The following is a 15881-nucleotide window of genomic DNA, read 5'->3' on the forward strand; positions in this document are numbered from 1 at the left end:
GACAGCAGTACGTCGATCACTGCAACGTATCCACTGATGCGAAAGGACTCCTTGGCGTCTAGTTATACTTCTGGAGTGTGTCCGTAGTCCAAGGGAGCGAGGCGGGCATTACGCTTTCGTCTACGCGATCCGCGAGTGAATTTCTCCGTACCTGAGTGCTCCACTCCGTCAACAACGAATGTATCAAACTGATCGCGTAATGACTGCACGAAGCTCGCCAGTGACTTGAGGAACTGCACGGCTGTGTTGAGATCGGTAGCTTGTGACTGAAGGGTTTTACTCGTACGATCAAATCTACCAAGGACAGTAGACCAGAAACCAGCATAGAACCCTATCTCGAGCGTGCACATCGTTTGGTGAAGTGTCTCGGCGGTGTTTCTCGTTTCACAATGCAGTTGTTCATCGTTTGCGATTTCATCGAGGACATCCATGATTTCGCTGTAACCATCTAGAAGAGCTCGGGTTGCATCAGAATGAGCCGACCAGTGAGTGTCACTGAGGCGCTTTGGTACTTGCAGACCTTTGGCTTTCAGGTCATCAAATAATCTGGCATAGCGCGACGTGGAAGCTGTAAAAAATACATACACTTGTTCCACGAATTCAAAGAATGCTGCTGCAGGTCTACAGCATCCCACGGCCGACTGACCGACTAAGTTCAGTGAGTGCGTCACGCATGGCACAAATATTGCGAGAGAGTTCTCCTGTTGGATCATTCCCTGCATCCCATTGTATCGGCCACTCCTATTAGATGCGTTATCGTAAGATTGTCCTCGGCAGTTCGCGATGTCCAATCCAGTGGCTTTTAAAAAATCCAGTAATGCCGTCGCTTGCTCGAGTCCAGTGTGTCCTGTGTTGCTCAGAAAGGTCATGAAACGCTCCACTGGAGCCTCGTTCTCGATGTATCGTAGAATAACTGTGAGCTGGTCGATGTGGCTTATGTCAGGAGTAGAATCGACTGACACAGAGAAGTATTTTGCCTCTTTCACACGAGCGACGACGATATTATCCAGAAGAGATTTTCCGATGATGGAGACTAACTCTTCACATGTCATAGATGATAAGTAGTTGGTGTAGCCACTACCTTGGTTGGCATATTTCTGAATGTGCTGCACCAAAAATGGATCGTATTCCGCAAGTAATTCCATTAAACCAAGGAGGTTACCATTCTTCCGTGACCCAACAATTTCATCCGATCCACGGAATGCCAGACCACGCTCAGCGAGAAACGATATCACGCTCACACTTCGTTTCAGCACCTCCCTCCAATAGGACGCAATCTCACTCACTTGTTTGACGAGTTCAGTGTCCACACGACCTGCGGATGTTGCTCTGTCTGACAAGCGGATGATATTCGCACAATGTACATGGGAACGCTCATGCACCTCGATAGAACGACTGGCATGCTTCCAATCATTGAATCCTTCCCCGCCCAGGGCAGTAGTGCCTCCAAAGAGCTTGCAAGCGATGCAGTACAGTTTTCCGGTTGATGTGGAGAAGCAAAGCCAGGACCTTTTCACGGACTCTCCGTTTTGTAGTCTACGGTAAAAAAGATTCTTGGAGCAGCAGTGTTTCTTACCTTCAACAAACTGTATGGATGAATCAAAGGGACCAGTTGAATTCTGCAGTGGCTCCAAATCTCGTGATGCCCAGTAGTCGATCATCTCTGACGACGGTCGCTCAGGAGGACAACATCCAATGCAATTGGCAAAGCCAGGTTCACGATCAATCAGTACGTCTCGTACTTCTTCATGTGATGCATGTTCTTCATCGGTGGAACCTTCCGAGATGTTGGGCAAATCTTGACGCGGGGGTTGCGTTGCCAAATCCGCTTGTTCTGTCTCTGTTGGTGCTCCAGCCTCTGTCATGGATGAATCGCCTGTTTGTGCAGGAGTGAAAAACTCTGAGATTTTCTGGGTCTTGTCGACGACGGCCTTGTGCCTTTCATCTTTTTCCTTGGAACGTTTCCGCTTTTGAGCACCACCGTCATATTTCCGTGGAGCCCTGGATTTGTGCCTGTCGTCACCGAAGCCGCTCATTGTGGTTTCTGCAGCTGGTAGGTACCGAGTAACCGAGATATTGTCAGAGTGCACGTGGGACGGACCAGAATCACGAACCACAAGTATGTTTCACACACCTGGAACATAGAAAGTCACACCGTGATACTGTGCTGTGCGCGCCGGTAAGCAGGGTACTGACGGCGTTCCCTGCCAGCCGCAGTTTCAGTGTGTACAATACTACCCCTGCCAACCGTGTGCTGTGCTGGCCTGGCCTAGTTTTACCACGTCGACTTTCACCTTTTCACCTCTCCTCTGGCTGGACCTTTGTATTCTGTCTGTGCTTGATGGGCTCTGGCGGGCAGTGCCGTAGTTAGTTGGTCACGCTCAACCATCCGAAGCATCGATGATCGATCCAAAAAAGGATCCGAATGTGGGCCCCCAATGCCCGAGGCTTGCACCGGGAATTTTTGACCACGTTGGATCCGTTCTGTGGACCGTGGAAGAAATGGCTTGAAAAAGCCAAAGCTTGAAAAGGACCCTCACAATGATGGACAATTTTGAAAAGATATCCTTACAAAGGGTTTACAATCTTCATTCACCGACAATAAAACTTAAGAAGCACATTTTCAAGGGATTTTCAAAATGTCATCGAAATTGTGGGGGGGCCCCAGGGCCATGGCCCCACCTGGCCACCTCTAAATCCGGTAGTGGGTGTAGTGTCCCCATAGATTATGACAATAATTTGGAATGTGGCAAAGGTACCAACACACAGGGGCTTGTTCTTTTCTCTTTATCCGTGAAACTACGATTTTGACTCTCATTTTTCCATTCTCACAGTGACGCTACAAGCGAGCCATTTGCATAATTTACATACGAGTCTCTGCTGCTTGCACCCCCCGCCCCCCAACACTCCCCCACATTCCAATGTAATATTTTGTAATTATGATAAATGTCAAGTGTATCATTTTCTACGTTATCACAATATCTTTCCAGTTCAACTGGGTGGTGTTGTGAATTCACACACAGCTCAGCAAGGGTGTGCAATAATGTTGGTTGATCCGGACAACGGTTGAGGCGACCGATGACAGCTCGAACCACCACTTGATTGTTGTACAGGTTTCCTGGCCAGTTGTGCACAAGCTGTGCAAATCCCTAGTCAAAAAAAAAAAAAAAAAAGAGAGAAAAAAGGGGGATACAGGAAAAAGAGTAAGGAGGGTAGGGGGGGGAAGAGTGGGGGATGCAGTGGAATGATCAATGACAGATGAACCCCCCCCCCCCCCATACAGGACTAAACAAGCAGTGTCATTACCAATAACGTCAGGCCATCGGTACAATATCATGCTCTCCTTCAATTAGCCTGTAGAAATTAATACTTTGCGATAAACTTCCACAAGATGCTTCACTTCCAACTTTTTTTTTCTTTATATTTATCCTCTGCTCAGACGCTCAGTTCAGTTTTCCGACATTTTGCTTTGAACCATCTCCTATTCACACATTTTTTGTTCGCAATTTACAATTTTACGAAACGTAAACTTGAAGGTGCTTGGCGTATCATCACAGATAAAGGATACAAAATGCTTGGTGTTGTTGTTCTTGGATATTTAGTGAATGTAAAGTCACCTCCACATCCGTGTTTAGGAACTCGCTTAAAATCATCTCGTAAATTGCTGGACGAAGGCATTTGCCACTCTGGGGAATATAACGACTGATCACCTGCACAAACGAGATAGAGGGAGAGAGGGAGAGAGGGAGAGAGAATGAAAACAATAAATACAACAAAGCATATGAAAGCTATACGTCTATTACTAAAGGAAGACACAACCAATGTGTGTGTGTGTGTGTGTCTCAAGCTTTAGCGGTTCCTGCTGTTGTAGAACAATAAAAATGGAATCATTGGAAAGCTGATAATAATCAATTTACTCCAAACAAACAAAAAAAAAATTGCATCCCTTTCGTCTTAAAGGTGCCTGCTTTAAAAGCCCTGTTCACAGCATTGGAAGAAAAAGATGATGATGAAGAGGCAGAAATGGGAGCTTGATGTAGCAGTTCAAATAGTAACATTAATTATATCCTACCACAGCAGGAACACCTTTGGAGGACAAGGGAGAAACAATAAAAAAAAACATTATATACAGGCAGTCCTCAGGTTGCGTACGCAACTTTACGTAAGCACCCATTAAAAAAAAATAATTATATATATAAAAATTTTGTTTAAGTTGAAGCCCCTCTTAATCAACCACATCGGTAAAGCCCCCGGATGCCTTCAAGGGCATCAGCAAAGGCTCTCCATACGGTGTGGATGTCAAACAAAAAGGCATGGGATACTCTTGCCATGTTTGAGGACTGGGTCTGGCACCACCTGATTCATCAATTGAAGGAGTATTGCCAAGAGAAAGCAATTCCCTTTATATTAAAATAGTGCTTCTCCTCGATAATGCACCTGGGCATACATATTTTCTCGATGACATTCATCCAGACATCAAGGTGGTGTATGTGCCGCCAAACACCACCTCCCTGTTGCAGCCGATGGATCAAGGGGTGATTGCAAATTTAAAGGCATACTACCTCCGCCGCACGCTTGCCCAAGCTGGACGTGGAGGTCGACGATGTCGAGACGTTCCTCAAGAGCTCTTGAATGATGACCTCATGGAGTTGCAGGCTCAGAAGGCTGCCGAGGAGGAGAGCTTGGATGAAGCAGCCATTGTCGAACCTCAAAAAGAGATTTACAACGAAGGACTTGGCTGAGGCCTTCAAGCATTTTGATGCAGGACTGGTTGCTCCCGAGAGGTTGGACCCAAAACGCTGAACGCTTCGCCAACGTCAGTATAATAATCCAAGATGGCCTCTCATGCTACATTAGAATTTATGATGAGAAGAAGTGGGTAGCCATTCAGTCCACCCTCGACCTAATCGTTAAGAAGGTTTGTAAACCTTCTACAGAGTCCCCAATTCCTGAACCCTCAACCTCCGCTACTCCAACTCGTTCTGAATCTCCAATCCTGCAAGTCCACACTCGGAATTAAGGTTATTTTTTCGTAGAGTACGTGTAAATGTATAATTAATTATATAATCCTTTCCTTTTTTCAGATTTTACTCGATGAAATTCGACTTGCATAAGAGTCCCGAGAATGGAACCCTTACGTAAGTCGAGGACCGGCTGTATAGTAATATTTCACGAAGCAATATAAAAATATATAAAAGTACAAGGAAGGAGTCACACAAACGACGACAGCAGCAGCAGCAGCAGCAGCAGCAGCAACAACTACATGTAATAAAAGATCCATTTTTCGCATGTCTCATCTCATTTTACATCCTTATTGAGGCTCGCAGATAGATATGCAATACGTTTGTGAAGTACAACATGCCGTCTTTCGATTAAACCCGTCAGCGAAGGAAGTGACGTGTAGGCACACCTTGTAAACTATGAAATGGGCACCTGGATATAAAGACTATGCAATAAAAGTTATCAATGATTATACTCTGGCTTACGTTCTCCCCACTGGATCAAAACACAAAACAAAACAAATCTGTACAGAGGCTCAGAGATTGTATTACTAAACTATAAGAGCACTCGGTAGAGCGCATACCTCCGTCACGTAATGCCTGATCCACGAGAACATATCGGGCCCAAATATCATTTTGGAAACTTCATGCTACACAGTACTATATCGTTTTTGTCCCTACCTCTCAATGGTGAAGAATCACATTATAAATTAAATATTTCTCGTATCCAGATCCGGATTCGGATTTTCACCAAAATTTGAACCAATTCGTCCTTGCAACACACCCAACCTGTCTACCAAGTTTCGTACGAATCCGTCCACAACTTTTTTTTTCAGATATCGTGCTATATTGTTGTGGTGCCGGGTTCGGTGGTGAGGACAACCGCGAGATGGAGCAGTTGGGCTGTCTCCCACCAAGCACCGGAATTGAAGGTCGTAACCTTCGGATAACTCTTAAGGTCACGGGTCCCTTAGTGGACCGTGGACGCCAATATTTCGATGGCGTGAGGTAGGGTCCACTTGTCTATTCCAATTTACCCAAGTACTCACGCCATCTAACTACCGGGGAAACCACACCCTCGGCCGGCTTTGTCCGAACCGAGTCGCTGTTACCGACTCGGATCCGGTGTAACCGAGCGGAAATTACCAAAGCCGCGCCGGCCCAAATGACAACTTACGGCACAATCGGCCTTCCTAATTGTCAAGCCCAAACCATACTGGGTCAATGATAGAAACGACAGGCAATGAGCTGGTACATTTCTCAGGGGTTTATTTCCAATAATCGGGAAGGGAGACACAGAGCAGACTTGATCACAAATAAAGATGTACAATGGAATCACTTCAACAGTTCTACTTACAGACTGGTCACAGACAGACACACACACACCCAAAAAGAAATGGACCTCGTGAGTCTCTATTCGGCCCTTCAGCCGAGGAGGATAGTTCAGCTGGGGGTCAGAATCTGGCCGGGTACCTGGCCGCCTCGTGCGGTTTCACCGACTCGAACCCACCACGGTGGGACTCGAACCCACGACCCGGAATCCAACGAGCCCCCGATCCTGGCTGCCACGATCGATGATACGAGCACCACGGAACACCTCCGCCACGACGACCATCACGAGGAACCCGAAAAAGGCCGCAGACCACCAAAAGACCTCGGAAAAAGACCTCAGACCAGACCAAGACCGCAGACGACGACTACTGCAGACCAAAGAGCCCCGACCCCCGACACGACCACCTTTCTTATCCTCCCCCCTCCCCCCACGCGGGTGGAGGGATCCGCTCTGAGGTAACTCACCTCCGGATTGGTCGGGGGGGGGGCGTCGGGAGATCGGTGTCCTCCCCTCATTGAACGATGCGAACATCCCATCTGGCTGGGGCGGGGTTGGCCCTGAAGTGATCTCACCCCCGATTGGACGAGGGGAACACCCCATCCGGCTGGGGCGAGGCCGGCCCCAAGACGATCTCACCCCCACTTATGTCCATGGCCTCGAACACGTGGGTTATGGCGCCGTGGTGTGTAGTGAAAGCTGGGCGGGTGAAGCGCTTGTTCGTCCGCAGAGTGGGAGGAGGAGTGAAGCGAGGGTTGTGTGATTTCAAGATGTAAAAAACCTGACTATAAAAGAAACCCCCAGCACACATGAAATTCCCATTAGACATAGGGGAGAGATTCTAACTATCCACATATACTTAACGAAATAACTAAACTTTGGGTCAACTGTATGTGTGAATGCGAATGGTTTCCAGATTCGTAACAATATATCCGTTTAGACCTATCTCTGATTGATGAAGAATCAATTAAAAAATTATAGTAGTCGGATCCGGATCCGGATCTTCACCAAAATCTAATCGGGTCATCCTTGTCACACACTGAACCTGTCCACAACTTTTTGAGATATCCTGTACACAAACAGACTAAGCCAGACAGACAAACAGACAGAAAGGGGTGAAAACATAACCTCCTTCACCTTCGGTGGCAGAGGTAATAAGTCGTTGCATCTGCTATTTCATATCGAAGTCTCCAAATGTGAACAACATTGATGAGAGCCTCATGCTAATGCCACGTCATCCGAGATGGCGTGCTTCCGCCTCACCTTGAGCTGTCCAATTTCTTTAAAGCGGTACACTTCATTTTCCCATAATTCGGTGTTCTTTCCCAGGACCTTCTGGCAAGTCCTGAAGAGGAGAAAGATTTCATCAGAAAACTCAGGCATTCGTGAATTTGGTGATGAGAACACGAGAGGCCACCGACGTGCCCTCAATATTGGCACTCAGGTGGGATCACTTTTCATAAATCGGTGTGAAGGTGATCCCACACATTATGAACATTTCGACATGTTCGACCATGGAGAAACATCGTGTGAAAGTTGGCAATACTACTCAGGCCGGAAGAGGCAGGAAAAAAATGGCTTGGCGAAAGGCGTGCTGCAAGACAAGGTACATAATCGCCATTGTCACGGCAGATATAAACACATCCCCATCTCTGGTCTTACTCTGAAAGATGTTAAAAACTGTTGCAGTATTTTCCCCCAGCACTACAGCATCTTAATTTTCCAAATGACCAAGGACGCTTCATTCCTGGCTCAACAAGACTCGGTGGTGTAACGGGTTAGAGCGTCTGCCGAGACTGGGATCGAACGAGTCACACCAATGTCTTTAATAATGGCATGTGCTGCTTGCACGTTTGATGCTAGGTCCGGATGCAAATCCGCCCTATCAGTCTCATGTACTCATTACCGATTATTCTTCTTGTCAAAGCAAGGTTGCTTTCTAGAAATTGCAAAATTTACAACACTATTTAAGGTTAATAATATCGTCGGTTTAAAGTTCCCTTGAAAGCAACTTCAATGCAGGAAGTAAGCCATCACGTACAGCAAGCCTCACAATGTTGCAAACAAAATCTAATCGGCTTGTTCCTGTCACCGAACCAACTCATCCACCAAGTTTTGTCATCCGTCTACAACTTTTTTTCAATACTATGTATCGTTTTTAGCCCCATCTATCAATGATGAAGACTCACTTAAATTTGTGGATCTGGATCCAAATCCTGATCTTCGCCGAAATCTAATCAGTTTGTCCCTGTCCATCAAGTTTCAGATAAATACGTGGATATAAATATTGTATTGTCGCATTTCGTGGGGCAAGCCGACCAGAAGTAAACAAACAAAAATAAATAAATAAATAATAATAATTAAAAATAAAATCCCACCCTGTCCGAAGGAAGCAGTTCAGTTTGGCATTTTTAATACTAGTGTGTGCCCGTACATGAAAAAAAAAAAAACTCAAACCGCGTGCCAGAAACAACAACCACACAGGCCGTTCCTTCGCTCAAAAAAAATCTTTCTAACCACGTGCCAGAAACAACTACACAGGCCGTTCCTTCGCTCTCGCGTGCCTGTACGTGCATGGCCGTCCGTGCAAAAAAAACCAAAAAACTTTCAAACCACATGCCAGAAACAACCACACAGGCCGTTCCTTCGCTCTCGCGTGCCCGTACGTGCGTGGCCGTACGTGCAAAAAAAAAACAAAAAAACTTTCAAACCACATGCCAGAAACAAACACACAGGCCGTTCCTTCGCTCTCGCGTGCCCGTACGTGCAAAAAAAAAAAAACTTTCAAACAACCACACAGGCCGTTCCTTCACTCTCATAAACGACAACTGGGAATTGGGCATTGTGTTTATCTATAAATGCGCATAAGAAATCGAGAAATTATTGGAATACAGTAAGTCATCACTATCCAGAAGTCCGTACGTTGTAACCCGTAATGGGGAACGCGCTCTAACTTGGCCATAACTTGGGAACCACTTGTCCGATTAATTTCAAACCTTTTGAAAGGCAAACAAACAGAGATTGCTGGAATTATAGAAAGATAGAAGATAGATACTGTGGGTGCAAAACGCCAAGCAACGTGTCCTGTCATTGGTAACTAAGGCGCCCTTTCCCCATCGGCCATGCCTACGCAACAACGTGCCCTGTCACTGGTTGGGTAAATAAATGGCCAGAACTTGGGAACCACTTGTCCGATTAATATCAAACCTTGAAAAGGCACATACTCAGGTCCCCAGAAATATACCTGGCAAGTTTCAATTAGATCGGACTAGTGGTTGTCGAGAAACAGCGGTCACAGACAGACAGACAGATTGCTGGAATTATAGATAGATGAAATAGGCAAAGTCTAGAACCGAACAAAACCCATTAGAATTAACCTCTAGAACCCTTTAGAACACTCGAGAATTACACTTTAGAACCCTTAAGAATTAAACAGTGGGTTAGAGAGGTTCTTCTTCTTCATTATTGACGGATGATGGATGGACGGATGGAAAGGACATACCCAAATACTGAAGCGGCTTCACCGCGTAAAAATATTATAAACCACAAACACGTACGATTGCCTTATAAACAGTTTAACACCAACTGAAAGAAATTTGGAGGAATCCCGACATCCTTGAGGCATTAAATGCTCATCACGTCCACCAAAGAATAATGGACCGGAACCTAGATCTACTGTGATCCATATACCCCAGAGAGGATAACAACACGACCCTTCCTGCGGCTCCCATAGGGAGTGGGTGTATCAGTCGTTGAAATTTGGCCAATTGAGTATTCAATGCAACGAGTTTCCTGCATTGAACCACGATCAATTGATGCAATCACACGACTGGAAAGTGGACGCTAACAGAAAATAATTGTGAATTCCATTGTCTTTACTCACCAAAATATGTTAAACTGGCTTATGTGTAAAGCAAGGCTGTGGGATTAGTCAAATTTGATTGCCTTAAGACAAATAAATAAATAAAATAAAAGAGCATCGGAAAAACACAATGAACAATGGTGAGGAGTTGGGCAGGTAAATGCAGGAGGAATAAATACAAGTCATACCAACAATCTCATCAATACAACACAGGTGCAGACCCCTCCCTGCCCCTCAAGTTCCACAGAGTGACCATAGGTTTGAGGCACGAACTGCTGCGTAATATGGTGGAAGAAACTACATGTGGTCCATTTTAGAAACAACATTACACAGCGAAGTGCAGTACACATCTTGCTGTGACATACGATGATGATGTTATTGTAATATGCTCCATACCTTGCAGCCAGATCAAAATCTCCTTTATTGATGAGGTGGATTATGTACGATTGTCCCACTTCCTGAAAAACATTTTTACATCATATGATTCAACATACGTTTTAAGTTAAACTAGCAAGTCAAAGCCAGCACAATTGGAACAAGTAAAAATAAAAAAAATAAAAAAAAGACATAAAATGTCATAGCCCCTGTTGTTTTAGTAATTTTGTTGTACGGATTTAAAGGGCTAGCCCTTACTTATGTACAGCTAAAATGGCCACCAGTCTACTAGTCTACCAGTCAGCCATTGTTGATCAGATTGCAAAATAAAGTGACGCACACGTGTACACCATCATGTACTGTGCTTGTGCCAAGGTTGAACAAAACCGGAGCATGCATGCCTGAGAAATGGTTGGGGACACATTGAAGTCACAAAATGGCCACCAGTCGGCCATCTTGGAACTGATTAAAAAAAAAAATGGATGTGCATATGTAAACCATCATTCATTTTCTGTGAGTCAAGTTTAAACAACATTTGTAAATGCATATCTGAGAAATGGTTGAGGACATGTTCAACATTGGGGGTTTTTTTAACAGGTTAAATGGCTGCAGGTCGGCCATGTTGGATGTCGAAAAAAAAAACGACGTGTTGTCTTTGTGCCAAATACGAATAAAAATCGATTCCATACATGTCCGAGATATGATTGCGGACGCACTTGCGCGAAAATCGAGACCAAATCCATAAGGCCCCGTTTCGGACCAAGTCCAACGGGGCTAATAAAAAGTCTGAGTCTCATTCCGACTACTTGCAGCATTCAGGTCAACATTTTGTTTCCACTGGACATTCTCCCCGAATTCGCCTTTCAGATTCCATTGAACCCTAAACCTAAAGCCAGAAATGTTTTCCCCATCCCTCTCAAACATGAATATAATCCACACTCTATGTGCATGGAAGGGGAAGGATAGAAGAAGGACAAGGGCTAACACAGATAATTTTTGGGAAAGGAGGGTTGGGGAAGGGGAGAAAAAGAAGATGGGGCATAACATTGTAGGTGGGGAAGGGGGTGGTCATCAAAATTACAACCAGTTATTGCAGTTAACATGTATGAGTTGATGGCCCTTATCCAACATTTCCACAATACAATCACATGCTGAACTGCAAATCTAAAACCAAAAGGACGCAGTTTAAGTCATGTCAACATTTACCAGAAAGCTGGAAGGATAGCCAAGAGGTACAGTTTGTGCGCTCGCCACTGAGCCGTATGGGTCAGGGTTCAAATCTCGGCCCACCTACAAACTATCACCCTGGTGTTTCGCAGGCAGTGCGATTAAACGATGAGCAAGCCGTCCATGGGACGGACGTTAAACTGCATTCCAATATGCTTGCACTATCGGTGGATCTTAAAGATCCCAGGATTGTCTTTCATGAATGAGGACAAGTTTATCACCGGCACCCTGTCCAAATTACAAATTCCTGTTCTAACCTACAGGGAGGGGCACTGCATCAACAGGATGACCGCACTCCCAGCAGTGATGCAAATCAGCAGCAACGCGTTGTACACAAAAAGTGTCGATTTACCAGCATGTTATGACGTTTCAGTGTTTTCTGGCTCAGCTCAACTGCAAGCAGAGCTGCCTGTGGGTCAAAAACAAACAAACAATAAAACAGACGTAAGTTTGTGGATAGATGATGCAACCAGAAAACATTTTAATCAATTATCTGATCGTTTATGTCACTTTCATTCTGCAACAAGAACAGACGCGGTGTAGTCACAATCTGCGGCAAAATCCGGTAACGGGCCGATTGGGAAACACGCATTTATTGCGCTATTAAAACGATGAGCTCGACACCTCTTATCCATGCCAACCTCCACCACGGTTATACCAGAATGAGCTGATTCATCACATGCTCACGGATCGTTTAACTCCAACACGGGGCCGTTAGAAAGTACGCAATACTATCTTTTAGTAATTTATAAATTTTAGAAAAAAATAAATACAATAAAATCAATGGTTAATTGGTTATTAACCTTGGGACCAAATGAACGATCGGGGAATCGTTTCATTTTGGGGGGAAATTTTTTTTCGAAACTCAGTTACAGGTAAAGGCCCAGGACTAGAAGAAAGCGGGGGTTTCATCCGGCACAAAGCGGGTTATTTAGGGCTCAAAACTATTGTCGCGTTCGGCATCTCATGAAAAAGGTCACTGTCCCTCATCTCCGGTGAGTTTTGTTCACAGTAATGGCGACGGAGTCTGATAGGTTATCTTTTGAGACGACTGATATTAATAATTTCTCAGCTCAGTGATCATCTTACTTCGATGTATTTCAGTAATGCTCGATATTCAAGTTCAGTCCACATTTCCTATATGCGAGAAGCGCTTTGGTAGCGGAACAGAAACAAAGGGTGCAGGTGCAAATCCGGCCCAAGGCGCTGCCAACCCTTGCTACGACCGTGATTCCACAGCAGGGTGAATATCAACAGCCTATCGCAAATCATGACAAAAACTTGTTATTGTAAAATGTTTGGAGATGGGGGGGGGATTGGGGGGGTTGGGGTGGAGAGGTTTCTAAAAATATATATAAAAAAAAGATAAAAATAAATGTCTTGATGTATTTGCCCGAAAAATCAGGAGCAAAAAGTAGTTTAAATGACAGAGGAAGGAAAAATTTGTTGCTGCGAGCAAGACCAGGTAATGGAGTAAGATTTCTCAAGAATTCTCTGTAACCCATGGATTGAAAAGTGAAGAGCATTCGAAGAAGTGTAACCATGTTACACATTCAGCCTTGTTCCACATTCTCAGAAATGACAACAAAAAGTATCATAAAGGAGCAAAAGATCATGAAAAGTAGGAAGATGTATCCAGCAAAAAGAATGGATCATAATAAGTAGATGAACGATCTTCAACTCTGCATCAAATAGGAATAAAACCAAAATGTGCTGAACTTTCCAGGAATCATTCTATATTTTGTGCACTAGTACATATGTATGTATGTGTGTGTATGTATATATATATATATATATATATATATATATATATATATATATATATATATATATATATATATATATATATATATATATATATATATATATATATATATATATATATATATATATATATATACAGTGGGGAGAACAAGTATTTGATACACTGCCGATTTTGCAGGTTTTCCCACTTACAAAGCACGTAGAGGTCTGTAATTTTTATCATAGGTACACTTCAACTGTGAAAGACGGAATCGAAAACAAAAATTCTGAAAATCACAGTGTATGATTTTTAAATAATTAATTTGCATTTTATTGCATGAAATAAGTATTTGATTCATCAGAAAAACAGAACTTAATGTTTGGTACAGAAATCTTTGTTTGCAATAACAGAGATCAGACGTTTCCTATAGTTCTTAACCAGGTTTGCACAGACTGCAGCAGGGATTTTGGCCCACTCCTCCATACAGATCTTCTCCAGATCCTTCAGGTTTTGGGGCTGTCGCTGGGCAACACAGACTTTCAGCTCCCTCCAAAGATTTTCTATTGGGTTCAGGTGTGGAGACTGGCTAGGCCACTCCAGGACCTTGAGATTCTTCTTACGGAGCCACTCCTTAGTTGCCCTGGCTGTGTGTTTCAGGTCGTTGTCATGCTGGAAGACCCAGCCACGCCCCATCTTCAATGCTCTTGTTGAGCGACGGAGGTTGTTGGCCAAGATCTCGCGATACATGGCCCCATCCATCCTCCCCTCAATACGGTGCAGTCGTCCTGTCCCCTTTGCAGAAAAGCATCCCCAAAGAATGATGTTTCCACCTCCATGCTTCACGATTGGGATGGTGTTCTTGGGGTTGTACTCATCCTTCTTCTTCCTCCAAACACGGCGAGTGGAGTTTAAACCAAAAAGCTCTATTTTGGTCTCATCAGACCACAGCACCTTCTCCCATTCCTCCTCTGGATCATCCAGATGGTCATTGGCAAACTTCAGACGGGCCTGGACATGCGCTGGCTTGAGCAGAGGGACCTTGCATGCACTGCAGGATTTTAATCCATGACGGCGTAGTGTGTTACTTATGGTTTTCTTTGATATTGTGGTTCCCGCTCTCCTCAGGTCATTGACCAGGACCTGCCGTGTAGTTCTGGGCTGATCCCTCACCTTTCTCATGATAATTGAGGCTCCACGAGGTGAGATCTTGCATGGAGCCCAGAACCAAGGGAGATTGACTGTTATCTTGAACTTCTTCCATTTTCTAATAATTATTGCGCCAACAGTTGTTGCATTCTCACCAAGCTGCTTGCCTATTGTCCTGTAGCCCATCCCAGCCTTGTGCGAGTCTACAATTTTGTCCCTGATGTCCTAAGACAGCTCTCTGGTCTTGCCCATTGTGGAGAGGTTGGAGTCTGATTGATTGAGTGTTGACAGCTGTCTTTTATACAGATAACGAGTTCAAATAGGTGCAGTTAATACAGGTAATGAGTGGAGAATGGGAGGGCTTCTTAAAGACAAAACTAACAGGTCTGTGAGAGCTGGAATTCTTACTGGTTGGTAGGTGATCCAATACTTATTTCATGCAGTAAAATGCAAATTAATTATTTAAAAAATCAAACAATGTGATTTTCAGAATTTTTGTTTTAGATTCCGTCTTTCGCAGTTGAAGTGTACCTATGATAAAAATTACAGACCTCTACGTGTTTTGTAAGTGGGAAAACCTGCAAAATCGGCAGTGTATCAAATACTTGTTCTCCCCACTGTATATATATATATATATATATATATATATATATATATATATATATATATATATATATATATATATATATATATATATATATATATATATATATATATATATATATATATATATATATATATATATATATATATATATATATATATATAAGCGATACCCGTGCACATGCACGGGATAGCAGTACAACATAGCTGGTAGCAGACGACAGACCATACACGGGGAATGACAAAAATACACATTGTGCAAAAGGCAAGTGGTACTTTGGAACGCCAAGACTTCCCAAACATTGTCGGCATGTCCGCTAAGTGCCACAGCAATTTCATAGGGATTGTGTGACGGCGAGCCGAGTTTTTAGTGTGCAAGCTTGGTATATATATATATATATATATATATATATATATATATATATATATATATATATATATATATATATATATATATATATATATATATATATATATATATATATATATATATATATATATATATACATATATACAGTATACAGGGTGTCCCTAAAAAAATGACATCATTTCGTAGTCTAATAACATAGCTAATTCTCGCTCAAATTATCTCAA

At 43.6% G+C, this 15881-nt stretch overlaps 1 protein-coding gene across 4 annotated transcripts in view; it reads right to left on the bottom strand.

Annotated features, from left to right (window-relative positions):
- Positions 1 to 15881, bottom strand: part of VPS41 (VPS41 subunit of HOPS complex) — a 142941-nt gene that overhangs the window by 64748 nt on the left and 62312 nt on the right. For all 4 annotated transcript variants that reach the window (XM_085890885.1, XM_085890882.1, XM_085890883.1 and 1 more), the window contains 5 exons: positions 12147 to 12203; positions 10589 to 10650; positions 7594 to 7675; positions 3618 to 3710; positions 3022 to 3149 (listed from right to left, as the gene is read on the bottom strand). In XM_085890885.1, the coding sequence (XP_085747011.1) occupies positions 3022 to 3149; positions 3618 to 3710; positions 7594 to 7675; positions 10589 to 10650; positions 12147 to 12203 (422 nt within the window). The remainder of the gene's footprint in view (positions 1 to 3021; positions 3150 to 3617; positions 3711 to 7593; positions 7676 to 10588; positions 10651 to 12146; positions 12204 to 15881) is intronic.

The sequence above is a fragment of the Eptatretus burgeri genome, chromosome 8 (assembly GCF_056783735.1).
Source record: "Eptatretus burgeri isolate ZD-2024b chromosome 8, Ebu_testis_v1, whole genome shotgun sequence".
Classification (NCBI taxonomy): domain Eukaryota; kingdom Metazoa; phylum Chordata; class Myxini; order Myxiniformes; family Myxinidae; genus Eptatretus; species Eptatretus burgeri.